Source organism: Colletotrichum scovillei, assembly GCF_011075155.1.
Source record: "Colletotrichum scovillei strain TJNH1 chromosome Unknown Contig00011, whole genome shotgun sequence".
Lineage (NCBI taxonomy): Eukaryota > Fungi > Ascomycota > Sordariomycetes > Glomerellales > Glomerellaceae > Colletotrichum > Colletotrichum scovillei.
The window spans coordinates 518,580-544,281 of record NW_023336269.1 but is presented as its reverse complement, the minus strand read 5'-3'; the positions used below and the strand labels follow the sequence as shown (position 1 = coordinate 544,281).

Here is a 25,702-nt window from a genome sequence, read left to right as displayed (position 1 = left end):
GCACATTTGAGCTCGTTAACTCCCCCCATCCGGAATATAAGCACCACCCATGCCACACTGCGGTTCTAATGTCACACTAGACAACCAACAGATGCGACGGCAACTCGATCTAGGGTTTGCAATTGGCCAAGCTTTGTGTTTTGGCAGATTTCCACGTGGAGAATGGAGTCAACTTGCGCGTTTCGGGACCCTCTTTTCCCACATTGTTTCCGACGACACGGACGTCAGATGCCGTGCCACCCGGGATGGAGGGAGAAACTTGCTCATAGTAACGCTCGTGCCGATCTTCCACTTTACGGTATCATCTCCCTGGGATGGATGAGAGAAAGAGACTTCTTAACTTTGATAAATCATATGATGCCGCCATCGATATCAACGACGGGACCAGACTTGTCTATCAAAGACTCAGCACTGCAATACACCCTACCACATCGATTCTGCGAATTTCCATCGACAAGAATCGACTGTATCAGCAATCTCCAGGCGAATTGAAAGTTAAATCACCCCAGAGCAAATATCCACCGATCGGAGTACCACTCCATAGTCGACCGAAATGGACATGAACATGGCGACCAGCACAGCCATGGCGATGGCAACATCGACTAGTGCTGCCTCCGGCGATATGTCGAGCATGTCGATGTCAATGTCTGAAATGGCTATGACATTCTTCGAAGCCTTCCAAACACCACTCTACTCGGACGCATGGACACCGACAAGTCCCGGTCAATATGCGGGCACCTGCATCTTTCTCATTGTGCTGGGCTCGATCTTACGCCTCCTACTCGCTCTGAAGCCCGTACTCGAAGACCGATTCTGGAGAAACTACCCCGCCTACGAATCGGACAAGCAAGCCTTGACAAGTCACCATGCAGAGAGTATTGAGCCAGGACAGGCCGGCTCGGTGATCCGAAAAGATATTGTAGGACGATGGAAAGGGTGGCGGGCTGGTGCTGCTGCTGCAAGGGCCACTTACGAAGTCATTGTGGGAGGGATCGGATATCTCCTGTGAGCCACACCTTCGCACTTGCATGATGTCAATCTGGCTAACAATTTTCTTAGGATGCTTGCGGTCATGACGATGAATGTTGGCTACTTTCTCTCTGTGCTCAGTGGTGTTTGGCTCGGAACGTTTCTGCTTGGTGGACTTGCAGGCGGTAGTCCGGCGATTCACTGCTAGAACAAGAAGATGGGATAAATGATAGCGACAAACTTATATCAAGTCGAAGTTTAGCCATTCAGTATTAGCAGATAATTTAATTGTGATGAACTAATGTCCTAACATCTTCCCCTGAGGCCAGTATTGTCACACCAATTCCCTTCTTCGTGACATGTATGTCTTTGGCCAGGATCTTCTTCGGCGCTGACTCTAGCGTGGGCATGATGTGGCGAAACCCCTTGTCCATTGGCAGCGCTGCCATCATGCGGTGGAAGCCAATTCGCCCCGGTATACACAGTGTCTTCGACGCTCTCCACCGAGTCAACGCCCATACGCCGTCCATGTTTTCCGGTCAGAGCGCCGTAAAAGTATCTCCGGCCCAGTTCCCCAACTTTCTTCTTCCTGTCCATCGAAGACAGCTGCGACAGACCTTCAAAGTCATCCAACATTTGGCTTTCGTTGATGTAATACATTGCGCCGGCAATGCTCCGAGGATCGACTGGCATCTCGGGCCACTTGATGAATAGACTTGCCCCCACAGCCACGATCATCAGCGCCAAGATCGTCAGACTAATCATCGAGCAGATTTTGTGGGAGTTGAGCGTCTGAGTTAGATTGTACGGTACATTGGCCAACAGCATCGGAAGAAATTCGGCTATTATGGACATGAAAGCTGCCAGCATCAGCACTATGTCGCCGTTGATAATGGCGGCGTAAATGCCGTAAAATCCGTTCGTGGGGCGTGTCAAAAGGATGGATGATTCTGGTCGTTGCGAACGCCGGCCCAAGTGATAATAAGGACTGACAATAGCAATACCTGTAATTTGTATTAGTCCGGCTGTCGATCCAGGCTGATGCTGGGATCGGGGCTACTCACTGATGAAAATCGATTCCCAGCAGAAGATAATGATAACGCCCAACATAGCAAGGAAGAAACGGAGTCCGAATGTTTGGCTATCCATGAAGTCTTTGAAAGAAGTACGAAGACCAAGCGTGATATGATAGTAAAGTATGATGATGAACAAGGCAAGCAAAAAGCATATGAACACAATACGCCACCAGTACGTAAGCGCGATAAAAGGAGTTGTTTTCCGGTCACTGATCGCAGTGCCGTGCGGATGTTTGATAATATGCGACTCATCATCAGTCGATAGCGCTCCTGACATTGCCGATTGCAAGTTGTCGGTCGGTTCGTCATAGTAGATGAAGCCGTATTCGTCTCGACCGTGTCTATTCTTAAAAAAACCCAGCATGTAGTTCTTGTCTGCCATTGTTCTTTCGGTAGCTTTGAAGTTGGCGTGATGTGGCCGAATTTCTGCGTTGAGAGAAAGTGACGATATGCCCCCGATGCTCCAAGGATTTGCGTGAAGTCCAGTCTTCCAACTGCGAAGAAGGTAAAGGAGAACCAGCAGTAGAGCGACGATGAGAACGAGCAACGCGATTAAGATATAGGCTGATTTTGGGGAGACGCCTAGTTGAATGCCGCAGCCGTCGATGGCTGTAATTTTGCATTTGCCATGTAGTTTCATCCCAATCGCCTCGGTTGCCAAGGGTGCCAGGAGAGACGATGACCATACCATCAGTGTCGTGATGAAAGGGACCGGATGGCCTTGCCTGAGAACCTTGAAAGGAGCCAAGAACCCATTCCAGCCTTCGAACTGGATCGTCATGCTGTTCTTTCCGAGTGCACCCCCTTCTTGCGATAACGCGTGGAAAGGCAGATACAACTTCGCGTTGAGATCAATAATCCGGAGAGGAATTGCAATTATGACGGCCAGAATCACCGGAAGAAACTTGCCGAGAAAGTAATCGCCATCGGTGAAGGCGAACTTCTCGACTTCGGTTATGACGGTATCCGGTTTGCTCGTCGACCCTGGATGGGAAACCGAGGTGAATACCGCCGTGGAGGGGCCAATAGTGGATACTCGTGTACTAGGCTTCGGAGTAGATGTGATCGTACTGAGCTTACCTGATATTGAAGTGACGAATGTGGTGGGACTTGGAGTTGAGATGAACGTGCTCAAAGAGCCTCCAATCGTCGTGATCACTGTGAACGATAAAGGCGTGCTTCCAGTCGGCGTTGTCACCATCGTGATTGTGGTTGGCGTTCCTCCGATTACAGAAGTAAACTCTCTCGGGGCCGGTGTTCTAGTTATCAAAGTCTCCTTACCATCAATGGTTGTCCTGATAATCTCTGGGGCGTCGGTGGTTGTGAAGACGCCGGTACTGCCGCCGACTTGGGACACAAGAGTCAAAGACACCGGCTTGAAGCCTGCGGCGTTTGCAAACTGAATCAGCACCACCGTAGGCTTTCCAGCAATGGTCGTCTGGACGGCAACCAGGCCTACGTCCAGAGACGGAGTGACTGTGACTACCATCTGCGTCTCTTCGCCCCCTATCCTCGTCATGAGCGTCTCTGCAGGTGGCGTATGGACGGCAGTGACTAGGCCTCCAGCACCGGTCACCAAAACCTGAGGTTTTCCTGTTTCCACAACTGTCACAACCTTCCCGTCAAACACACTGGTGATGAGTTGTGTGACTGGGTTAGGCTGCTCGCTCTGCTGGCCTCGCGACCCTCCAGGAATGGTAACAACTTTGGTAATTTCGGTTGTTCCTACGGATACGTACACTACCCCCGCCGCCGTCGAGGTAGCTACACTTGCAATTGTCGTCGGCACGGCAGAAACAATAACAGAGCTGTAGGTGCTGACCCTTGCCGGCGATGTGAACTGGACCGTTGAGGTTATGGTCGCCTCTCCCACTTCATTTGTGACTTCGACGATTGTCGAGCCTGGTGCAGCCGAGGTTGAGGTTGTCACACGACCAACAGTCTTGGTTGTCGTCTGGTAGTAGGTTGTTTGGTCGTCGCTGATAGTATCTGTTTGGGTGATTGGCTTAGGTATCGTCGTGGTAATAACCACGTTGCTACTTGCCAAGGTTCTCGTGACCGACTTTTGCGTCGCAGTTGTGATCACTCTCGTATACGTGTTCTCGCCAGTACTTGCGGGAATAGTTGTTTCAACAGTCGTCAAATAGCTCCACAAAGTACTGGCTACGATGGATGTTGTGTACTGGAAAGTGGATCCAGGTCTTGTGACTGTAGAAGTGAACTCAGACTTGATGATGGAAAACACCTTGTCGTTTCCGATGGGCTCCGAAGATGATGAGCTGGAAGACGATGCAGCACTAGTGACAGGAGCTTTGCGATGGTTCGAACCGTCAGAGGAGGAAATCAAGCTGGCTTCTTTGCCGCTTACTGTCGAATCCGTTGTGTCTTTAATCTTGTCTGAGCTTTCCGGTCTTACGGTTGTTGACGGGGGAGAATGAATAGAGTCAAGTCCTTTGCTCTGAACGTCGGTGAATCTCGTAGTGCCTGGTGATGATGATGATGATGATGTTGCCACTAAAGATGGTTCATCTTCTTTACTCTGAGCATCATTGGATCTTGAAGTGCCTGATGATAATGAAGATCTTGCCACTGAAGTTGGATAATCTGTAGCTATAGTAGTCGCGGTAGGAAGATCGTCAGATGGCGCAAATGAGGCAGGTCGGGAGACGGTCTGGCTCTGTGCCTCACTTTCTGATGCCGAGGGGATGGTTGTGACTTGTGCCTTCTCTTGTCGACCAGTTGGAGATTGCTCTTGCTGCGTTGAAACTAAAGAAACTACACTGGAAGCTGTTTCCAATGACAATGTAGTAAAAGGAGCCGCTGAAGTTGACTCCGGAGTAGGAGATCGCCCAGGCCCAGAAGTCGTCGGGAGATCAGCATTACTAGTTTGGATGATCGACGACAGCTGTCCCTTAGAAGACGGGCCATAGTCTGAAGATGATAGGTCCTGTACTGAACCACTTGGACTTGAGGACCTCTCATTGATAGAACTGGACTCCTGCCGTGAATCCAAGTAATGGCGCGGCTCAATGACTGCTGTGCTGTCTGAATTTGGCATCGTATTGCGAGCATAGATCACCATCCCCACCAAGATGGAGAGGACGAGAATCATGCATGCGATGAAAGGCCATTGCAATGGTTTTGGTCGATAATTTGGACGCGTCGGTATTGGAGGTGGACGGTTCTTCTCGTTCAGCCCATTGTGGTACTCGTCGATGTCCTCGGTAGCTTGCAGATTATACTGCGCTTTCGAGTCAAAGGTCGGCTGTATCGCGGGCGGGGTTTGATGCATGCTTGCTACTAGCCTGTATCACGGCATGATTAATGGTTGAACACCTGCGGACTCGAGGTCTTGTTTCCCTGATATTCAAATTCAGACCAGACGGAGACGACAACCATTGTCCACATGCAGCTTTCGAGTAATTCAGAAGAGGACTGGGAATGAAAACAGAGTTCGCCGAGCCAGGAATTCGCCAATGGACAACATGAAGAAAGCCCTTGGTCCTTGGGTCGCACACACCAAAGCAAAGCCACCATCTTGTTGTGGTGGCTTTGAGACACCCAGGCAGCTGTAGGAGCTCAGCTCCACGAGTGGTTCATCGTCTTTCCGGTGCACTACTGTACCAGCCTCATCAAGTGCCAGGGAGGCCGCTTGGCCGCTTGCAGTCTGCATCAACAGCATTTGATGGTCAAAGATCGGAGCCAATGATCATGTGTGGTTTTCCTAGAAGGCGCCGGTACCCTGAGCTGAAGTCCGGTGCTAGTCAGATTCCGGACTGGTGAGTACCGGTAGGCACATGCGGGCTGAGCCATGGCATTTTTGGTTGAGAAGGCTGATTCGCTCCAAGGTCAGGAGCACGATGGACGCAAAACATGGCTTTTCTTTCTGTGGTATCTTGCCATTTGTCACGCGTGCCGAGAATGCTTTGGTGCGCTTGGTAAGATTCGGTGAAGTAGGTGCTTCATGTAGGGTTAATAAACATTTATCACGGTCTAACTTGCAAGGCTGACAATCGTAGGAAACAGCTTATCGAGAGCCGAGTTCGAAGCACGTTGAGCGCAGCATTTACTCGGTGGGTCGCCAGCATAGGAATACCCAGATTGGCTCAGACACGCCAAAGCAGTGAGGGTGGCTGGGGACACTAGGCTGTAATGCCAGGGCTCCAAGTACGTAGGGCTGAGTGCCGCAGAAGTTGAGATTTTGCTGGAACGAGTTAGGACTCCTAGTCTAGCTTCACATTCCCGGTAGTTGAGGCTATGAAGACGATGCTTCGAAAGGCGAGACATCTCTACCCAATGGCTGACATACCTTTCGAGACCGGCCCGAGGCCGAGGCCAAAGCTATTTCACTGAGGAAGGCTTCCCAGAGGTAGATCATGTTGTTCCTAAGTCATGTATCTTGAATTAATTAGGACATGATGCCACAATATCGCCATGGCACCCCTAGCACTGAGGTGGAAGAGGCATGGCCATAGTCAGTCGGGGCATACTCCATGAAGTTCGCGGAGGCACATATGTATCGCTAAGATCCCGCATTATGGCGTTTGTTATTCAAATTACTGATGGCAGGCGGCTATTTGTTGATCTGATGGATACATGTACACAAGCCACTACAATTCCTCGCCGAGCCAATTAGCATCGTTCTCCTTCTCATCGATGTACTCGGAGAGTCTCTCCTTCAAGTCCTCGACTTCAATCTCGCCGTCAACGTAATCGACCTTGTGCTTGTGGGGAGGAATGGGGACACGGCCGGGGACGTGAATGACACCATTCTTGGCAATTCCATCGGCGACGACAATGGGGATGTAGCCGTTGAGCTTGACCTTGGTCCAGCCGCCCCAGGTGGCAACATCGACAGCGATGTTCTTGCCCAGCAAAGTGGGAAGATCAACGTGGTAGTGCTCCATGGTGTTAACATCCTTCTTCTCATCGGGGCGGTACAGCGCGTCGCTGTAGAGGGTCGCATTGCCGACGATCTGGTACTTGAGCAAGGCTCTCAGGTACTTAAGACCGAGGTCGGTGTTGAACAGGAACGCATTCGCCTTGGGTCCAAGGCGAGCGAAAGCGTTATTGGAAGGGGCGAAAACGGTGGTGCCGGTGGACTTGACACCGTGAATGTACTTGACGAAGTCGGTCTTCTCGTATGCGAGCAAGAGCGTGGAGAATTGGCTGGGCAGAAGGGTGAGTTCGCGGCCGACCATGGGTGGCGGGATGATCAGGCTATTGACAGCGTGAATAATTCCATTCTTGGCGCGCTGTGGATGGCAAGTCAGCTTTCTAGGATTAATGAGCCATGGGGACTTTGAGTGCTTACAATGTTGACGGCAACGACCTTGGCGTAGAAGTTGATGCGCACGCCGCCGAGCCCGACGCTGGTGCGAAGACGCTGGGGCTTGTCGCCGAGGAACTTCTCATTGAGCAGCGTGGGGAGAGTGTGGGTGCGGAGGACCCTCTTCGCATCGTAGTCGCCAATCCCAACGTGGTACTTCAAGATGGCTTCAATGACCTCCTTGCTGGGCTTCTTGTGCTTGGGCAGATGCTCGAAGGCGCGGTTCGTTGGTACGAAAAGTGTGTGATTCGCCTCTGTGCTCTTCAAAACGTTGACAATGTCCTCGTATTCATTGACAAGTTTGGCAAACTCGGTGGTGTGCTCGCTCTTCGAAATGAGCTCGTAAATGGTTTTGTCGGAGACCTTGGGTTCGTTGAAAATCTCCTCCTCGAAAAGGTGGTCAAATTTATTCTCGACGGTCTCTTCGAAAGAGTGCAATGCACCCTCAATGTGTGCGGACAAGGAATCGATACCATCTTCGACAGTGTTCACGATGGAGTCCTTGGAAGGGACGCGGTCCCACCAGGAACCTCGATTAGCGTGGTCATCGTTCTTGATGGCCGCTTGCTCGAAAATCTTAGGATCAGGAAGGATAAATGCGTTGGCAACGGCCACGCATGACAGGGCTGCAACAGCTTTCATTTTGAATTGATTTTCCAGATAAGAATGCTACCTTGATTCTGGAAAAAGGTTGATAAGGGAGAAGGGAATGTCAGAACTCGATCAATCTGGGGGAAATGCAGATAAGGATCCTTTTGTTCGACTCTTCGGCACCGGGAGGCAAACACCACGCACTTTGCGTACGCGGAATGGCTGTAGGCAGAGACACTAGGGACGACGCCAACAGCTAGAGATCCAATGGTAAGCTGACGTCAACGGGATCGGACAACAGCAGCGAAGTGAAACTCTCCCCCGCCCATCCCACCCAATGGAACTCGAATCCCCGAACGAGCCGAAGGAACGACCAGACGGTGTGCGAGGGAGAGGTGGGAACCCGTTCCATGCGAGAACAAATAGCAGCTCAAGCTGTTGCCGCGGCCTCAAGCACCATCAGTTCTCTTCTAGAACTTCACCTCATCATCGACTTGTCGCATGATGAATGAGGTGATTCGGGTGCGGGAGCTCGCAAGCTATGCAGAGTTATGCAAAACTAAAATCGAGCTAAGCCGGTGTGTACGAGCTTGAGCTATGGACAAAGCTACCAGAAAGCCACACCACCACAGCTCTCAGCTACATCCAATGCGTCATTCATCCCACGTATGAAACCGCTTTCATCCTCACAGCCATCGGGGTCTCGGGGTTTACGGGTCTCCATCCATCGGCCTGATTTCTGCCCGTCTCCGACCACGCACGGCCCCACTCCGCGGCTCCGCTGCCTCTAGGCTAATGCTTCCCGGATCACCTCCGGCCGGGTTCTAGGCGAGTATTGTTACCGGATTCCGAAGACATTGTAACAAATTAACCACTGGATACGTATCTCTGAAGCTTCTATTCACTTGCCTCACCTCAACTCACAATTTGGGGCCGACACGCAGATATTAAGCAAAGCCCGCACCATTGACTTCTTGGCTGCATTTCCCCACAAACAAGAAACAGCAGTTCATGTTTGACAATACGATGAGAGCTGAGAAGTTTCGGTGCCAAGGTGACACCGAAAAAGGTAAGACGGAACGCTCATTCTCACATGGAACGTTCATCGGGACTACGGACGAGCAAACGGCTGTGTGGGATGACCAATCTTATCTGATGTATGTTTAGCTTTCGCAATCTGCTGCAGGCTGAAGATGACTTGCCACGGCAGCTCAAAGGCTTACTTCGTTCTTCAATTCCGGTTCCGGTATTTCAAAACTACGGCTCGGAATCCCGAAGATGCCTGATTTGACACGTGACAGTCGCACATCTAGAAATTCGTCTTGAACTACTCCGCGGAGCAGCAACAGAGGCAGTGACGGGGCCGGAGTGCCCTCGGTTCTGGTTATGGTGCACTGGGCAGTGTGGTATTAGCGTGTTATTACATCTTGTACCTAAGGTATGGTACATTTTACTATCTTGGTTCACAAAGAAAATTGCCCGGACTCGGGAAACGAATTACGAAACATTTCGCGAATTTGCGAGTTCTTCAACAAACAAAACCACGAATATGCCTCTCAATGCCAGCTTGACGGCCTCGAAAATTCTCGTACTATTATGCATCACTTCTTCAGTCCCAGTGGGTTTCCTGATGCAAACTTTTCAAGTCGCGAATACTTGTCGTTCAGGACATTCTGGATGTGCTGCTCAACACGCGGGAAGATATCCTTGTGGGCGGTAGGGCTCATCCAGGCGTCCAAGTGGCCGCGGTTCTGGAACACCTGCCTCTCATAGCAGACGCCGCCGTTGGCTTCTGTGAGGGTGGTGAAGGATGTGTCGGTGTTCTCGGGCGCGTAGACCTCGTTCTCGGATCCAGAGAAGAGGAAAATGGGCAGACCCTTGAGGCGGGCGATGTTCTGTGGTGTGACGAGACTCTCGTTCTGCGAGTCGGTCACGACTTCGTGGGTGCCTTGGTACATCAAGTGGTTCAGATTTGCCATTGAAGCACCACCAACGAAGTTCTCTAATTGAGAGTGAGTGGCCTCGTTGAGTCCCTTGTGCGACCAGAGCCTGGAAAATGTTAATAACGGAGGAAGCCAACAAGTGTTGGGCTATACTAACCGGCCGAAAGCAAGAGAGCTGCGATGGCAGACAACTGAGTTACAGATTTCATTGCGGTGACCGACAGGATAGAAGCGAAGCAACTGGTTGATAGCCTGCTGGATGTATCCATCGCGAGGTGTGCTGGTGCAGTCAAACCACTTGCCCTGGATGAGGTTGTAGATGTTGGCCATGGAGATGGGGAGGCTAGCCTTGAGGTTGTTGACCTTGGGGAACTTGGGGTTCATGAACACCTGGGACGCGGTTACACCGCTAAGCCATTGACGAGGAATGCTTCCGTCGAGCAGACCTGAAGCAAGAGCGATAGATCCAGCGCAGTGCGCTACGACGTATGTCGGTGACGAGGGGCCGCTACCGTCCAGCCTGTCAATAATAGCATGTCTCTTGCGAATCCTCCTGAGAGCCGCCTGGATATCGCGGCGGGCGTCGTATGTGGTCCAGTTCTGTTGAGCGACAATGGTCTTGCCGACGCGGTGTACCATGGAGTACACGCGGTACCCCTTAGCCCGGAAGTAGTTCACCGCATTCTTCTCAATTGTAGGCAAAGCAAAGATCTGCTGGTCGACAGCAGCACCAGGGATGAACAAAAGAATCGGCGCCCTGCTTGCGTCGCCACCAATAGTCTGCGGCTCCCACATGAAGAGCTTCGTCTTGACGCGATCGTTGGCCTCAACTGTGATCTCCTCCGACCAGGGTGTGGGGTTCTGGTAGCTGTTGAAAGGCAGGCTGGGCCAGATCTGAGGGATAAAAGGTGTGAGGAAGGCTCCGGCTGCTTTGGCGGTGAAGTATCCGAGGAAGTTGGCGGTTGAAGAAACCTTGGCGTAGAGGCTGGATCCGGTTGCTTCCATGGTTGTGCATTCTTGAAGGAAGGCCGTGGGGCGGATATGGATGACGCCCTTACCGCGAACCTCTTCGTGAATGGGTTGGTCATGCTCATCAACCTCAGTAATAGTGCAGTAGAGAGTGGTCGTGGCCTTCCAGAGATTAAGGGGGTTGAATACAACGTCCGAGTTAACAACCTTGTAGCCGTTGAAATGCAACTTCTTGCCATCCTTTTGTGAGATCAGGAAGTTGTAAGTCAGGTTGGTAGTATCAGGCGATCTCGGATCATCGTTGAACAAGTTGAATTTGCCGCCTTGGACCATGGATGTACCACCAAGCGTGGGGCAGGTAAAGGTGCCGGTAAGGTTGGCCTCGTGCTCCTTGTCGTGAACAACTACATGTACTTTTGTAAGCGCCGGAAAGGCCTGACGCACAAAGATGAAGACTTACGGTTGTGGGTGTTCCATGATCTGGCGCTGAGGAAGAAGCGGGCATATTCGCCTCGGCTCTTGGCAGTCAAGGTAGCCCTTTGGAAATCCAATGTCTTGGAATCCTCTCCAAAGTGGATCCATCCGTCCATGGTCTCGGTGAAGGCGATGCCAGGAGTCATGTCATCTCTGGCTGTGTTGATGATTTCTTGCACTCTGGCCACAGGCGGGTGTTGGTCCTTGAAGGGATCGTGTGCCGGCTTGCCAAACAGGTTCAGGGAGCCTGGGATTGTTCAGTACAAGTCAGACAGATTGAACTTTGGATTCAGGAACCAACAATACGTACCGTTCTTTGTCTTAAGATCAACTTCAATATGGAAGTCATCCGCGATTTTTTCGACAGATCTCTCTGCGAGGGCCGTAATTGTCGCGAAAGGATTGACACCGAGAGCCGCAGGAACAATGGTTCCATCGCAAACGACCAATCCCTCATGGACTTCACCTTCAGTGCCCTTGAACAGTTGACCTTTGTGGTTCACGCCACCGCTGGCGCCAGTTCCGTCGTTGCTCATACGAGCACCACCACTAGCCGAATATTAGCAAGCATTGCAACTTCATAAAAAACGTTTCAACTTACATGGCATGGACAGTGATCTCCTTCTCACCAAATGCGGCATAGAATGGACTGTCGACGTAGATTCCGCCGATCAGGTTAGTAAGCTTAGCCAAGTATCCCGCCAACTTCTTGGCTCTGTGCGACTTGCCAACACCAGAGAAGTTGATGAGGGGCCTGTCCTTATCAAGCTGCATGGTTGCTTGACTACCTGAAATGACTTGGTTAGACCAATAACCGCCAAACATGATCAGGAAGACTTACTATCGTGGGACATGATGAGATAACACTGCGTCTTCTCAGTGCTTCCATCGGGGAAGTAGGGGCCGAAGAAGCGGCTGCCGACGGCTGCAGTTACGTGACCGACTGCACCCTTGATGGAGATGTTATCGGGGAACACTCTGCCGGGCAAATATGTGAGCATTGCCTGGTAGAAGGGCGCTAGGGCGGCAGGAATAGCACCCTCCTCAACGACAAAGCCATCAAGAGGGTTGTCCAGGCCCTTCCGGCAGTCGATAATACCGGTGATACACGGTCCGACAGGACGATTCGGGGGAGGGTCTTCGCGTCCCATGCCGTTGACATACTCGCTAGTGTTGTAGCTTTACGATGGAGTTAGTCGGCTGTATTTTTGAAGAAGGCATCTTCCACTTACCCGAATGCGAGGATATCACCATTGCCACTCATGCCGTGTCCGACATCTGGGCTCACGTCCAAGCCAAACTGCTTGCTGCGGAGCAAGATCTCGGTAGTTCCAATGCTGCCAGCGCCGAAGAAAACCAGCTCCTTGGCATGAACCCACATCAGATCCTCGTAAAAGAGATCCTTGAAATTGGCGCGCTTTCCACCGTGCCATGCAAAGTGCACGATGTAGCCCTCGCGGTCCTTCGCCTTGGTGACATAACGGACCTCACACTGGCAGAACATTTCCGTACCCCAGTTCCAGGCGTCACTGAGATAGTTCACCAGTGTTGTGGACTTGCTGCCGTCGTTGAGGCCGGTAGTGTCTTGGCCACTGAGCGTAGAGGCTCGCATGTAGACACCAGTGCTGTTCTCGCCATCCTCGAAGCGGGTGGTCTGGGGTACACGGTCGAATTTCTCGCTCCAACCCATGAGCTTGGCCTGCTTCTCGAGGGTCTCCAGCTTGTGTAGCTTAGGGAAATCCTTTGGGTACTTCTTAGGCTCCAAGACGCCGGCGGCACGCTTGTAATCTGTATCTCGAATATTAGCGTCCTTGCAAAGTTTCTGTGTGACGGGGAGGTTAAGGCTGACATTTCTTCAGTTCCCCTGCATCAATCTCCTTCGGCCAGATAGGCAGGTTGAGAACTCCTTCGTCTGCTTCCAGGAAGACGTTGGCGTTGAGCAAACTCGTGCCGCCCAAGCCATTGCCGACGAAGGCGTTTTGACCATCACCAACAATGAGATGGTAAAGGCCAGTCGGATCACCGCCGGTGCCCAACTTTCCAAGAGCACCGAGAAGACCATCCGTCGCCGCGTTGGTCGTGTGAAGTTCCTTCACGGCCGGGACGATCTCGGAAGGGAACTCGCCGGGCCACTTCTCCTTGCCACGCTCGAGCAAGCAAACCTTCTTGTTGCCACGTGCCATGCGGCTGGCGGCGACGGCGCCACCATATCCGGAGCCGATGACAACGACGTCATAAGACGGGCGAATCAGCTCGACGGGGCGGGAGATACGCGGGTATGCGCCAGTCACAGGGTCGAATGTGTCGCCGGCCTGGCGGTATCCCTCGCGGGGCTCCATGGCCGGATAGGGGGTGTCGAAGGACTCTGTGTAATCAGGCTCGATTCGACCGTTGGACTCGCCGTTGAGACCGTTGGTCTGTTGATGGTCGTAACCGTTGGGCTCCGCTGTGCCCTCCATCACGATGTTGTTCGTAGCAGTAGCCTCTTGTCGTCAAAGAGCACTAAGGACTTCTAAGTGCCGCTCAGAGAAGGAAGAGCCGATAACTTACATGTACACTTGATAATCCCGACCGTTTGCTGGATGATGGCTTCGTCTTATAAGGTCAAGCGCCGGCAAGTATCTACGGCCCGCAGCGGCTTCCCCAGACGGGCAAGGACAGTCAACGCATTCCTATCGACGACAGACTGTGTGCAAAACTTCTTCTCAACGGTAGACAGGGTCTTCGCGACTTTCACATGCTTTCCTAATATTCAAAATGTTGACTGCTTCATCTTCTCGTGATATGACCGGATGCGGATAGTCTTACTCGGCTGTGACGGGAGAATGTTCGCAATCATCCGAGAGACACTTCGTTCTGGTTGTTAATGGGGTGACTAGCCTTATGCCTGTATTTGGTTGGAGTAAGAATTGTCGTTGAGGATGTAAACAATCACACGACGTCTCTCAATGTGGCTTGCTTGAATATGTTTTTGCAAGACACTCATCAGAGATGGTATGTGCTTTCTGAAGGCAAAAGTAAGCCGAGCGACAACTTTACCAAGCATGTAAAATAGTCGAGAACCCCAATTCTGTTATTGAAAGGCCCAAAAGCTGAGGACCGATAGCTCTTTGAGTTAAGTCGGGGCGATTGGGGGTTGGTTACTCATGTTCACTAAATCCGAAAGACGACATTGCATTCAGAACAACTAGGTGTTTGCCGCTGTCTTTTGGGGTGAGTTTCTGCGGGCTTGCATTTCCTAACGGGCGCTGAGACTATTTGCACACTAGTTTAATACCACCACATGCAGGGCAATCTCCACCGGGAGGGCGCAGCCGTGATAGGGCATACCGGCAGAAGATCGCATTTCACGAGGGCTCTGCTTTTCGGTTCATGCTAGTCAAGCTAGTCCTCAATGTGATGTGACTGTAGCCCATGAGGTCTGATGATTGGTCGGTTTCCCGCCAGGAGTCTCACTAGATGCCGGAGTGGCTCAACGGGCAACTGAGACGGACCGGTTGCTTCTTCTCTAGCTGGCTATCTGGGGGTGAAGAACCTAAGGTCGCGATAAACTGGCGAAACATTGCATGCTCTTGTCTTCACCCAATTGGCTCGGGGTGCTTATCATTTTGATAGACAATCCAGAATATGAGAACGCATGCAGGCAGACGGGAAGTCTAGCGGCCCGCAACCGGGTCGAAAGCGGATTTGGGGCAGCCATTCTTCAAGAAGCATTCGTAAAGCGTGCGTAATCAGGAGGGGCAGCATGCAGGTGGAGATAACTCCGAACTTCACAGCTACGATAAATGTCTCAGACAAGACATTGGTGATCATCCGACTAGCTTTCAGCTTGTCAGTGCTAGCTTTGCAATTGTCTTGAGGGGCCAAGTCAAGGGATGTCCGACATACCAACTCTCACACTCTGCCCTGAGGCACTCGGATCTGTAGCGAATTCAGGGTCAGAAAGCCATCTGTGCCGTCTTCAGTCTAACGCTGCTCCGGTTGTTGGGAATCGTCGCGGGCAGAAATGTGGTGGAAACTCTGTTCCAGCCCTGCAATCACAAAAGCAGAACCACCGGGACCGGGGAAACTTCACTCTTAAGCCTCAATCATTCGATCACGATTAAAAGCATTCAAGTTACGGACACGACATGTGAAAACACTTGTTACTGCCAGCATGTGACAGTAAGACACCAAGGTCTGCCTGAAATTCCTCCCTGGTGGCCACCATGTTTGGCATTTTAGGGCATCAGGACAGCCTCAACAGTCCTAAAAGTTGAAGTCTCTCCAGACTTCAGATCACCTTCCAAGGGAATCAAAAGCAGTATTTGATCCAGCTATCCGGCGGCATCGCTGCTACCTGGCGCCATTTCTATTGACAACTTATTCCACGAAGACTATTAACTGCATGTACCTCCAAAGATGGCGGCAGTCGAAGTCACCTACTCCCTTCCGAAGGATGTCAACGAGAAGAAGCTAGAGGTCCGGACCGGGTCGGACATTCGTCTCCGTAAAGAGAACCGCGGAGCAGATGTAACATGGAACGGCACCGACCCTTTCCTCAAGCAGCCGTACTACTACACTGGTGCTCCCTGGACCCTTCTCGCAAGCGACTTGCTCCTGTTCTGCAAGAACATTGCTTTCCTGCCATGCATTGTCCTGCCACTCTGGTCGCAGCCCCCAGCTCGCTCGTTCAACCTCGGAGTCGACAACCGATTCAAAGAGCAGCCTCGATTTCTCGTGAGCCAGCTCCATCGACGATTCGAAGCATGGGCTCAACGCTACTTCCACTCTGGGCCCATGGACGAGCTGTACCCTTCTTGGAACAACATTCGTGACATCATTTTCCACTCCATTCTCATCGTCACTCAATCAGCCTTCTTGATCTCCCTGCCTTTCCTCTCCTTCTTTTCCTTTAATATCTTTGTTGCCTACGTGGGCCTTTTCATCGGCATCAACTATTTGGCGTGTATCGGGCTCAATGGCTGGATGCCTGAAGGATTCATCTGGTCGGCCGATACTCCCGCGGCGCGAGAGTGGGAACTGAACCACCCCGAGGAAGAGTGGATTTTCCTCAACGGTGTTGCTGTCGGGTAAGGACTTTTGGCCTCAAAACACTCATTGCATGAACTAAGCATATATCTACAGCAAGAACTGGCTCCAGAGCAACATTGACCGAATCTCCGTCACTTTCCATCGAAGAGTGAAAGGTGTTCACAACAAGACGTAAGTAAGAAGACTCTATGCTGTCTGAACCCACGCTGACATTGTTTACCAGTGCTGGCATCATCTTTGACGTGATCCAATGCCTCCTGGAGCGCTGCCTCTACTTCGGTACCACCGATACCAGAGTCTGCTTCTCGCACATTTCCACCGCTCTGCTCAACCAAGACAAGAAGAAAGTCATTCTCATTCTTCACTCTCAAGGTGGACTTGAGGGAAGCATCATTTTAGACTGGCTCATCAACCAACACCCCCGTGAAGTCCTGCAAAAGCTTGAGATCTACACCTTCGGCAACGCCGCAAACCACTTCAACAACCCCCGCACGAAGAGGGACCACGGCATTCCCAGACCCAAGGGTCGTGCCATCCGCCACATCGAGCACTACGCCAACTCAAAAGACTTTGTATCTCGGTGGGGTGTCCTGCATTTCAAGAAGCAGACTGCCAAGAGAGATGGACGCTTCCTCGGTCTTGGAGAAATTGCCGGTCTCATCTCCGTCAATAAGAAGACGGAAGTCATCAAGGCCGTTGGCAAGAAGGAGCCGAAGCAGGCGAACCACCTCAGTCCTGACTGGAACGAGTTTGAGGGTGCGCTTATTGAGCGACCTGGTTCCGGTCATCAGTTCAACCAGCACTATCTTGACAACACCTTTCCTCTTGACAATAATCTGAGCAAGGTTCAAACAAATGGAGATGGTTCGCCCCTCCCGGATACCTTCATGGCGTCCCGCACAAAGGTTCACAACGATCCTTGGAAGATTGACGAGCAGCGCAATCTCACGAATGGGGTTGATGGCACTGCACACCATCATCTCAATGGTGTGAATGAAGGACCCAAGGTGTATGAGATCAGCCGGCTTTGGAAGTTTGTCAACGGCCGACGACCGGAAGACTACTCTTGAGAATGCCCATGAGCTGTTTCCTCAGAGAAGAGCAGCTTATTACCCAGGTACATATCGGTCAGACTCGCAATAAGTAGCTCGTCCACCAAGGATGCTTCAAGCCATGAGGACGATTCTGTAGAACTATTCAGAGATATTAATCTTTAACAGCAAAATAGCGGTTGATATTTGGCCGGTCACTGAGGACCCGACTGTGCACAGGCGATATCTGACATGGACTCCCAGAGTCTTTCGCTTACTGTATGAGGTAGGAGATCATCTCGATTCCACTTGCGCATTGCCTGCCACAGTGTTGTGCCCTGCCTCACGGCATATGATCATTGCGACGAAGCTCTTTGCCGCTTATGGTCATCCGAATCATCGACATCGGACCCGGGTGCTCTCTTATTGCTGCTTCCCTGGCCACCAGTCTCTTCCCCACCGGACCCAGACCCAGATCCGGACCCTTTGCTCTTCTCCTCATTGCTCAAGGACTCGTAATCCTCCGAGTCGGACGTAACTGAAACGATGCCTGATCTTGTTGAGGCTCTTGACTCTGCTGCTGCTGTGCTTCCATTTCCTCTTGCTCGACACGTGTCTTCACCATGGCTTTGGCCGTCGACTCTCCTTCCGACCCGCTCTCATCTCTTATCGCCTGCGGAGAGATCTGGCTCATCAACCTTGCCTGCATCGCACTCTCGCCTGCCTGCTAGACAGTCAGTAGCCATCATTCAGCGGAGCACACCCTCGGACACATATTGGAGACAGAATTCCCTCCAAGATACACTTTGCCTGGGATGGGATCGCTGCGACGAGATGGGAGGATGGAACAACTCACAACCAAGGTAAACGTATTCCTCGAAGCGTCAAACTCCCTCCGAAGCTGATTTCTCTGCTCTGAAGATAATTGAGGAGTCTCAACATCGAACGGTCCGGGAACCCTTGTGGGGTCGGAACTCCCTGTGGATCCCGAAGCACCGCGATTGCCACTCATGTTCGTTGTCGAATTACTGCTTCTTGATAGTCGAGTCGACGTTTCGGATGTTCGGTTTCCTGTGTCTACCTACAGACACTCCTATCCGAGACTGCACTGATACGAAGCCATTCCTCACAACGAGTTCTAATATATATTACCATAAACACCTGTACTACTTTACCTTTGCTAGGAATCCTACTACGATACCCGATCTTTGGACTTCCAGCTACTTACGAACAGTCTTCTTTCTGAACTGAGTCCCTTCACGACCTTACCGCGCGGTCAAGCGCTGGACACGTGAGGCAGAGCATGGATCAGTTCTACCGTCAACTCTTTTTTATACCCGTGAGTTAATTATTCGACACTCCGATCCCTTTGGCTAATAACAAAGCGAAACTGCTCACAGTGTGGTGGGCGGTGAAGCACGTCAAGCTTATGAGGACAAACACAGTGCACCGACAAATAGAAATTCCGACTTTGAGTGCCCACCAGACTCTCCATGATCAATGGAAGGGGGAAGCATGTCATATTTTTCTTGAACAAAGGACCAAGTTCCGACCATGAGGTCTTCGGGTCATATTCGCGAGGCGGTAGCTTCATCCTCATTGGAGCGATACCCGCCCACAAGCAAGGGTTGCACGACTCCATCGCTTATGGCGACACCGCCAAGATATCATCCTGTACCACAACTGAGCAACGGACATAAAGGTAGGTCTTACCGACTATGAGGTCAATAGAGTCCTATTCGCACCGACACCAATATATTGCAAAAACATCGACTACTTTTGCGGTTCGCGTGTGTCAATACTTCAACTCACGTCGTCATTCTCGATCTTCCGTCAATGTGGTGTTGCAGTGTCGTAGCCGGCAATAACGCGGCACACATATCGGCGCCATGATTACCGGCTCTTATGCACCGCCGACCTCGCTCCGACGAACGACCCTCCAATTACCATTTATAAAATCATTAAAAACATCAAATATCAACCAGAGCACACCAAGCCGCAAAACACACCTCTCCCAAGCCAAATGACGTCATCATGGCAACCCTCAGCACCGCAACGTGGATAGCCTCACTCACCTACAACGACCTCCCCCAGGGCGTCAAAGAAGCAGCCGTACGCTCTTTCTACAACTGGGTCGGCTGCGCCATCGGCGGAAGCTCCCATCCGACAACGCAGACCGCACTCAAAGCCCTCTCGCCCTTTTTCGGGAAAGAAACGTCTTCGGTGCTGGGATCCGATCGACGTATCGATGCGCAACACGCTGCTCTCATCAACGGCATCGCGTCGCACGTTCACGATTACGATGATACGCATCTCGAGACGATTGTTCATCCGACGGGATGCGTCGCGTCCGCGCTGCTGAGTTACGCAGAGACGCTGCAGCGTCCAGTCACGGGGGAGGAGTTCGTCACGGCGTTGGTCGCCGGCATCGAGGTTGAGTGCAAGGTCGCCTTGGCCGTGTACCCAGAGCACTATGATATTGGATGGTACTCTCCTTCTACTCTTCTCATGCACACATAGCTACAGGGGCTAACAATTCCTTCAAGGCACATCACAAGCACAACAGGCTCCATCGGCGCCGCCGCCGCCATCGCAAAGCTCCATGCCCTCCCAGCAGACAAAATAGCCCACGCCATCGGCATCGCCGCAACGCAAGTCACGGGTCTCCGCGACATGTTCGGCTCAGACACGAAGTCCTTCCACGTCGGACGCGCCGCGCAGAACGGGATTCTTGCTGCGGTTCTAGCTGCCGAAGGATTCACGAGTTCGCCCAAGGCGTTGGAGGCTGGACGAGGGTGGGCCAACGTCGTCAGTACAAAGGAAAACTTGGATGAGCTGGTTCAGAGTCTTGGACAGGGAGGGTCGGGGGAGTGGGAGATCGAAAAGAATTCGTTCAAGCCTTTCCCGTGTGGTATCGTTATCCATCCGGTTATTACGGGCGCTGTATGGCTGCATCATGAACTGGAGAGACGAGGCATCTCCACGGAGGAGGTCGCGAGTGTCGACGTGACGGTTCATTATCTTGTGCTCGAGCTCACTGGTAAGAAAACACCAAAGGATGGTCTTGAAGCCAAGTTCAGCGTTTACCACGGCGGCGCGGTGGGCTTGTTGTATGGGAGGGCGACTGTAGTTGAGTACGAGGACGGGCTTGTCACCAGTGCGCCTGTTGTTAGCTTGAGAGACCGTTTCAAGGCGACAGTTGACGAGTCAATGAGAGCCGATGAGTGTCATTTGGTGGTCAAGCTGCGCGGTGTTGAAGAAGCAATTGAGAAGCACGTCGATCATGCCCTTGGAAGCGTCGAGGTGCCCATGTCTGATGACCAGCTGACGGAGAAGTTCATCACGCAGGCGACGCTTCAGGTTGGCGCGGAAAAGGCAGAGAAGGCAAGTCAGTGGTGTTGGGGTGTGATTAGTTCAGGGGACATAAGAGAACTTGGAGGGATTGTCTAGTTGCAGTTGATAGTCTGCCTTCCATGGTTCAGTACTCACCTACCTGGATTTCCTTGATTATTTGGCTAGCAAAGAAACTTTCCATATTCTATTGACAAGAACAAGGGCCAAAGCGGCCCGTTCGCTAGGGAATGCAGGCTTTTTACCTCTCCTTTGAGAAGACAATGAATACAACGCTGCCTTTGTACACAGTCTCAGTGCCAAGAAGGCATACACAACTGCTCTTGAATATCTCCAACCGCAAAGATGACTCTCGTAGCACAGCGGCCGAAAACCAAAGTTTCTTGTTTCTCCACCCCAAAGGCCTGCCATATGTGAGCCCTTGTCTTGCATTCTCGAAGTGAAGGCACCATCCTGCAGCATTGCCCTGTTGAGTGCGTCTGGGCTTAGCGCACATCGACGTTGGCAGGGTTCACGAATGGCGAATGGAAGGCCCAGCTAGTTGAAGTGGAAATCGAGACCCTCGGACGTGTCTACACGTTCGGGCCAGACCCATTCATCGGCCACAGAAGACTCAGAAAGCTCCGAGTCTTCTTCTGGAATGGTCTCCAGATGACTGCAGAGAGGCTCCCACTCCATAGACGAGCCAGAAGTGTCTGTCGAAGGAGACTCGTGACTGGCATCGATCTCGACCTGGTTGTGGCGGTACATCATCATACGCTGAGCCCTCTCGGTCTGGTAGTGCGTTTCGGCATCGATGAACTTGATGTCACTCTCATCATCTGCGTCGTAGGCAATCTCGTCGACGATGCTTGGCAAAATGTCATTGTTGGGCGTGGATGAACCCAAGGTGGTGAACTTCGGTTGGTCCTAGTGAGTTTCCAGCCAGTCAGTTCAACTCACAGTGTATTTCTGCGGACCATTGAGAATGGAAAGGGGGTATCATACTTGGTTCTCTGGGGTCTTGGAGTCGTCCCTCTTGTAGTCCTTCTTGGTGTGATCCTTCTTCTGACAGGGCAAGGTATTCTCATCGGCCTCGGCGAGAGATTTCGGGTCATTCGAGATGCCAGTATTGCCGTTGGAGGCTTTTTCAGGGCTGTGGACTCGGGCCTTCTTCTTGCAAGGCTGAGGAGCGAGATCATCGTGCGAGTCGGGCGTCGCTCTGTTCTTGGATGCCATTTCGCGCATTTAATGCAATGGAGGTGCGATGCTTGCTCGAGTTGGAATTCAGAGAGGCTGAAAATGTATTTGCGGTTAAAGCGAGGAGATATTGGTGTGTCGTGATGAAAAGTCTGCCAGATCAGTGCATCGGTGGGATATGGATGAGGCGAAGGTTGTGATCATTCCATCTCCGCTAGAGGAGATGTGGGGCATCACTTTGCCGGCTCCCAGAAAAATGTCAGTGGTAAGCTGGACTGATGCACGTGACGCAGGAATTGAACAGAAAAGTGAGAAGGAGCTGTTGAGGAAAGCAGTTATAGAGAAAGAGCAGGAGGAAAGGGGGGCATGGGTTCGTAGGTACCTAAAGGTAAATTACTTACCCACAGCTCTTTCCTTTATTTCCTCGGAGCTATCGAATCTTAGAAAGGACTATATATATAATCGGGAATAAGATACTTACGGAGTAGCGTCATCTTATCTACTATCACTGAATTCCATTACTTATAGAGCAAAATATATATCGAAGCCCAAAGACCCAAAGGTCCACATGGCAAAAGAAGTCACCCCCCCGGTGTTGAACTGGGGGCTACATCTCTGGTGCTCATGCTGGGATTCGAACTTGGGTACTCTCGTATGCGCTGAGCCTGTCGTCGAGTAGGCTGGTTGGCGAATTGATTGTTGGCCATGAACCGTTCCACCACCACACCACAGTTTGACCTGAACCCCGGCCTAGGGGTCGCCTGCTGCGCTGGTGACAGAAACAGAGTTAAGTGGGTATATGAAGGTCTCAATCCATCGGATGAGAGTGTCCTGGTACGTATTCATGGTGCCTCAGGTGCGAGGGGCGGAAGGCGCTGACACGAAGCCATCGAGGTGCCTCCTTCCCACAAAACATTTTCTCCGGTGGACCCACCTCAACGACCACCTCACACGCCATATTGTTCAACGTAACTTATCATGAAAACCTGAGATTCGTACCTCTTCTTCTCAATAAAATCGCCAGAAAGCCTTGGTCCAACCTTGGCTCTCCCCACGGAAACACATCTCGGCGTCAGCGTTGTCCTCAGCAAGCTCCTCACTTTCATTGGTGAGAACACCATACGATGGTGAGTTTGACGATATGACTTGACATACAGGATCTAATACGATTATGAGGCAGGTTCTCTAGCAAGGCTATCTCATGGGGGGGGGGGGGGGTTTCTTTGGCCCGGTTCGAGCGGGTTATCTTTATGACAGGAAATTCACATGAGGTATCCTATTCCACCCTTATAAACAGCTACTGTACTGTCCTTCAGGGAAATAGGCAAACATCAAAAAGGCAATGTCTCAGACGAACCCTGAGTGATTTTCCGCAGTTAATGCTCTACAGGTGAATCGCGTATCAATCCAGAGATGTTCGCCAAGTGCATTTTATTGCCAGACGTTGGGTTGAATGTCACTTGTCGATTCTCGTTGGTCAAAGATGCGTGGGGTGGGGCAGGTGGACATAAGGTAAGGTAGGTGCGTACTAGCGGGCACCCCACTCTGTACCTGCACTTTGAACTCCGTACTTCGTGCTGGAGGATCGATCGTACCTTTGCATCTTCAGATGCCTCCGGCCGCCTCAAGGTAATTCCAACGACCTGGAGTGTTTCAAGCCCAGAGAATCCTTCCCAGATTCAGAAGACCCCTTGCTTGAAGCTTTTCTCTCGCAATTCTGTGGTGTTCAATAATTTGCGTCTGAAGGCATGTTACGGAGACTTGGTGACGTTACATTGGCAGTTGAGGACAAGACTGGCAGCTGGCAGGTACTGTGGGTCCACGGCGAGTGCCCTTTCCTTCCGATGGTGACGCTGGTCATCCGAAAGGAAGGAAGGGAAAGTTCCAACCATTTCTCTTCCAATCCAAAGCGACAACATTTCACCTTCACTTGATCGCTCAGCTTACACATTCTGGATTCAATAAGAGGAGCGCGCGAATTCCAGTGCGACAAATGATTCCAGGCACCCCAGGCCCACTGCAAGGCCGACGCCAAGTCGGGATAAAGCTGGCCGAAGAGTGAGGGGCATTTTGCCTTGCGCTGTGGAAATTAGGCGACCACTCATCTCACCAACTATTACCTAGGTGCTCGATTTTACCAACCGCCCTGCCGGGACTGCCTCAAGGTTCGTTACGGTTCACGAATAATCCAAGACCTGAAACCAAATCGCCGGCCTTTCTCTTCCCGCGATAGGCCCCTGGCCCTCAGCCGCGAACTTCTTGGCATCCAAGATGTCGAGCATCCCGTGAGTACATGTGCTTGCTCTAGATCCCGCCAAGAGTATATAGCGCCCAAGCTCACCACATCACATTCGCAGGAGCCATGTCTTAGTCACTGGCGCTACAGGATTCATTGGTGCGCACGTCGTAGATGTACTCCTGTCCCGGGGGCTTAGGGTCCGCGGAGCCACCCGATCTCTCGCCAAAGGGAATGCAATGATCAAGGAGCGACCCGAGTACGCCGACAAGCTCGAGTTTGTCCAGATTGATGATTTTGAGAAACTTGGTGTCTTCTCCGAAGCTATCAAAGATGTCGACGGCGTGGTCCACGTCGCCAGTGTGAGGATTCTCCCTAAGCAATGGAGACCAGCGTTCACTAAACTTTTGCTGATTGATTCATGCAGCCATTTACCTACGACACGAAGAATAACGAAAAGGAATTAATTACACCAGCCATCAATGGCGTACGCTCTATCCTCGAAGCAGCTGTTACCAACCCAAAAATCACTCGGGTGGTCATCACTTCCTCCTTCGCCTCCGTCCTCGACGTCAACCGCAAGGCACCACCATACTTTACATACACGGGTGAAGATTGGAACCCCTTGACTTACGAAGAAGCCGCATCTCCGGAAACAAGCGCCGTAGTAGCCTACCGAGGTTCCAAGAAATTCGCAGAAAAAGCGGCATGGGACTTTATTGAGGAGCACAACCCCGGCTTCGATATCGTGACGCTGTGTCCGCCAATGACGTTCGGTCCCGTGGTTCACCCCGTAAGCAGCGCCGACAATCTCAACGAGTCGAATGCAATGCTTTGGAAGATTGCAAGCGGGCAAAAGCCTCTTCCTGTTGCTCGGGTTCCGTTCTGGATCGATGTCAGAGATCTTGCGGTGGCGCACGTGGAAGCACTCTTCAGACCGGAGGTGTGTAACAGGAGATTTGTTCCGGCCGCTAGGGATCGCTTTTCATATGGTTTGGCTGCCAAGATCATTGAGGACAACTTTGATTGGGCCAAGGGCAAGGTTGCGCTGGAGGAACAAGCGATCGACACATCGCATGGGCTGGATGGGGAGACGGCCGCGAGGGAGCTTGGCTTCGAGTACCGAACTTTTGATCAAACGGTCGTCGACCTCATTGACCAGGTTACGAAAATGGAAGGCGGGGCAGTATGAATTCGAAAGAAATAGTATTGCATCCATGAAAGCGCTGGGTGTTAGGGGCAATCAACAAGATAGCCACTTCACTCTAAGCAAGATTCTTTCGGTCTGTGGTCGGGGGCCCAACAAAGATCAGAACTCTCGGTCCCCGGACAAATCCTTTTGTGAAGGTCGACCGTGCCTCTTCATATGAGAATTACATCTAATTGACTCGGTCTACAAGTCATCCATCCCTGATTAAGCCACGGCCAGGACACTTTCTGCCTAAATTGATGTTACTCTTGAGCGGAACGAGCCCTCCGTTGCGACAGGTAAGCGAACATCACAGAGTGTGATCTATCCA

At 51.7% G+C, this 25,702-nt stretch overlaps 8 protein-coding genes across 8 annotated transcripts; 4 read left to right on the top strand and 4 right to left on the bottom strand.

Moving 5' to 3' along the window:
* The first annotated feature begins 85 nt into the window (after nt 1-85).
* On the top strand, nt 86-1,277 carry HER10_EVM0010431 (ctr copper transporter). Its single transcript, XM_035479891.1, has 2 exons — nt 86-1,005; nt 1,060-1,277. The coding sequence occupies exons 1-2, from the start codon at nt 554-556 to the stop codon at nt 1,175-1,177; spliced, it is 570 nt and encodes a 189-aa protein (XP_035327228.1). The 5' UTR covers nt 86-553; the 3' UTR covers nt 1,178-1,277.
* On the bottom strand, nt 1,276-5,703 carry HER10_EVM0005029 (uncharacterized protein; the record flags this gene model as incomplete). The annotated part of the gene is made up of 2 exons (XM_035474655.1): nt 2,034-5,703; nt 1,276-1,973 (listed from the first exon to the last, which is right to left on the bottom strand). Exons 1-2 carry the CDS (start codon nt 5,335-5,337, stop codon nt 1,276-1,278), a joined length of 4,002 nt encoding a protein of 1,333 aa, XP_035326826.1. The 5' UTR covers nt 5,338-5,703.
* Nucleotides 5,704-6,500: 797 nt separating this feature from the next.
* On the bottom strand, nt 6,501-8,330 carry HER10_EVM0000060 (fasciclin domain-containing protein). The gene is made up of 2 exons (XM_035469855.1): nt 7,360-8,330; nt 6,501-7,300 (listed from the first exon to the last, which is right to left on the bottom strand). The coding sequence occupies exons 1-2, from the start codon at nt 8,014-8,016 to the stop codon at nt 6,656-6,658; spliced, it is 1,302 nt and encodes a 433-aa protein (XP_035326409.1). The 5' UTR covers nt 8,017-8,330; the 3' UTR covers nt 6,501-6,655.
* A 211-nt stretch (nt 8,331-8,541) lies between these two features.
* Nucleotides 8,542-14,573, bottom strand: HER10_EVM0001253 (glucose-methanol-choline oxidoreductase). The gene is made up of 8 exons (XM_035471008.1): nt 13,201-14,573; nt 12,584-13,139; nt 12,193-12,530; nt 11,953-12,139; nt 11,662-11,900; nt 11,338-11,598; nt 10,066-11,281; nt 8,542-10,014 (listed from the first exon to the last, which is right to left on the bottom strand). The coding sequence occupies exons 1-8, from the start codon at nt 13,808-13,810 to the stop codon at nt 9,567-9,569; spliced, it is 3,855 nt and encodes a 1,284-aa protein (XP_035326530.1). The 5' UTR covers nt 13,811-14,573; the 3' UTR covers nt 8,542-9,566.
* A 1,179-nt stretch (nt 14,574-15,752) lies between these two features.
* Nucleotides 15,753-17,455, top strand: HER10_EVM0012800 (uncharacterized protein; the record flags this gene model as incomplete). Its single annotated transcript, XM_035482185.1, has 3 exons — nt 15,753-16,423; nt 16,479-16,556; nt 16,609-17,455. The coding sequence occupies 3 exons, from the start codon at nt 15,753-15,755 to the stop codon at nt 17,453-17,455; spliced, it is 1,596 nt and encodes a 531-aa protein (XP_035327423.1).
* Nucleotides 17,456-19,450: 1,995 nt separating this feature from the next.
* On the top strand, nt 19,451-20,866 carry HER10_EVM0000030 (uncharacterized protein; the record flags this gene model as incomplete). Its single annotated transcript, XM_035469827.1, has 2 exons — nt 19,451-19,902; nt 19,963-20,866. The coding sequence occupies 2 exons, from the start codon at nt 19,451-19,453 to the stop codon at nt 20,864-20,866; spliced, it is 1,356 nt and encodes a 451-aa protein (XP_035326406.1).
* A 438-nt stretch (nt 20,867-21,304) lies between these two features.
* On the bottom strand, nt 21,305-21,985 carry HER10_EVM0006758 (uncharacterized protein; the record flags this gene model as incomplete). The annotated part of the gene is made up of 2 exons (XM_035476335.1): nt 21,305-21,676; nt 21,755-21,985. 2 exons carry the CDS (start codon nt 21,983-21,985, stop codon nt 21,305-21,307), a joined length of 603 nt encoding a protein of 200 aa, XP_035326937.1.
* A 666-nt stretch (nt 21,986-22,651) lies between these two features.
* HER10_EVM0009673 (NAD dependent epimerase/dehydratase) lies at nt 22,652-25,374 on the top strand (the record flags this gene model as incomplete). The annotated part of the gene is made up of 3 exons (XM_035479153.1): nt 22,652-22,677; nt 24,304-24,544; nt 24,610-25,374. 3 exons carry the CDS (start codon nt 22,652-22,654, stop codon nt 25,372-25,374), a joined length of 1,032 nt encoding a protein of 343 aa, XP_035327177.1.
* Between the last annotated feature and the right edge of the window lie 328 nt (nt 25,375-25,702).

Coding starts and splice junctions, on each gene's coding strand:
- HER10_EVM0000060 (XM_035469855.1), bottom strand. CDS start 8,016: ATGAAAGCTGTTGCAGCCCTGTCATGCGTGGCCGTTGCCAACGCATTT. Junction 7,301..7,359: donor AGGTCGTTGCCGTCAACATT/GTAAGCACTCAA, acceptor TGCCATCCACAG/CGCGCCAAGAATGGAATTAT.
- HER10_EVM0010431 (XM_035479891.1), top strand. CDS start 554: ATGGACATGAACATGGCGACCAGCACAGCCATGGCGATGGCAACATCG. Junction 1,006..1,059: donor GGAGGGATCGGATATCTCCT/GTGAGCCACACC, acceptor CAATTTTCTTAG/GATGCTTGCGGTCATGACGA.
- HER10_EVM0001253 (XM_035471008.1), bottom strand. CDS start 13,810: ATGGAGGGCACAGCGGAGCCCAACGGTTACGACCATCAACAGACCAAC. Junction 12,140..12,192: donor TCTCATCATGTCCCACGATA/GTAAGTCTTCCT, acceptor AAGTCATTTCAG/GTAGTCAAGCAACCATGCAG. Junction 11,282..11,337: donor ATCATGGAACACCCACAACC/GTAAGTCTTCAT, acceptor AAGTACATGTAG/TTGTTCACGACAAGGAGCAC.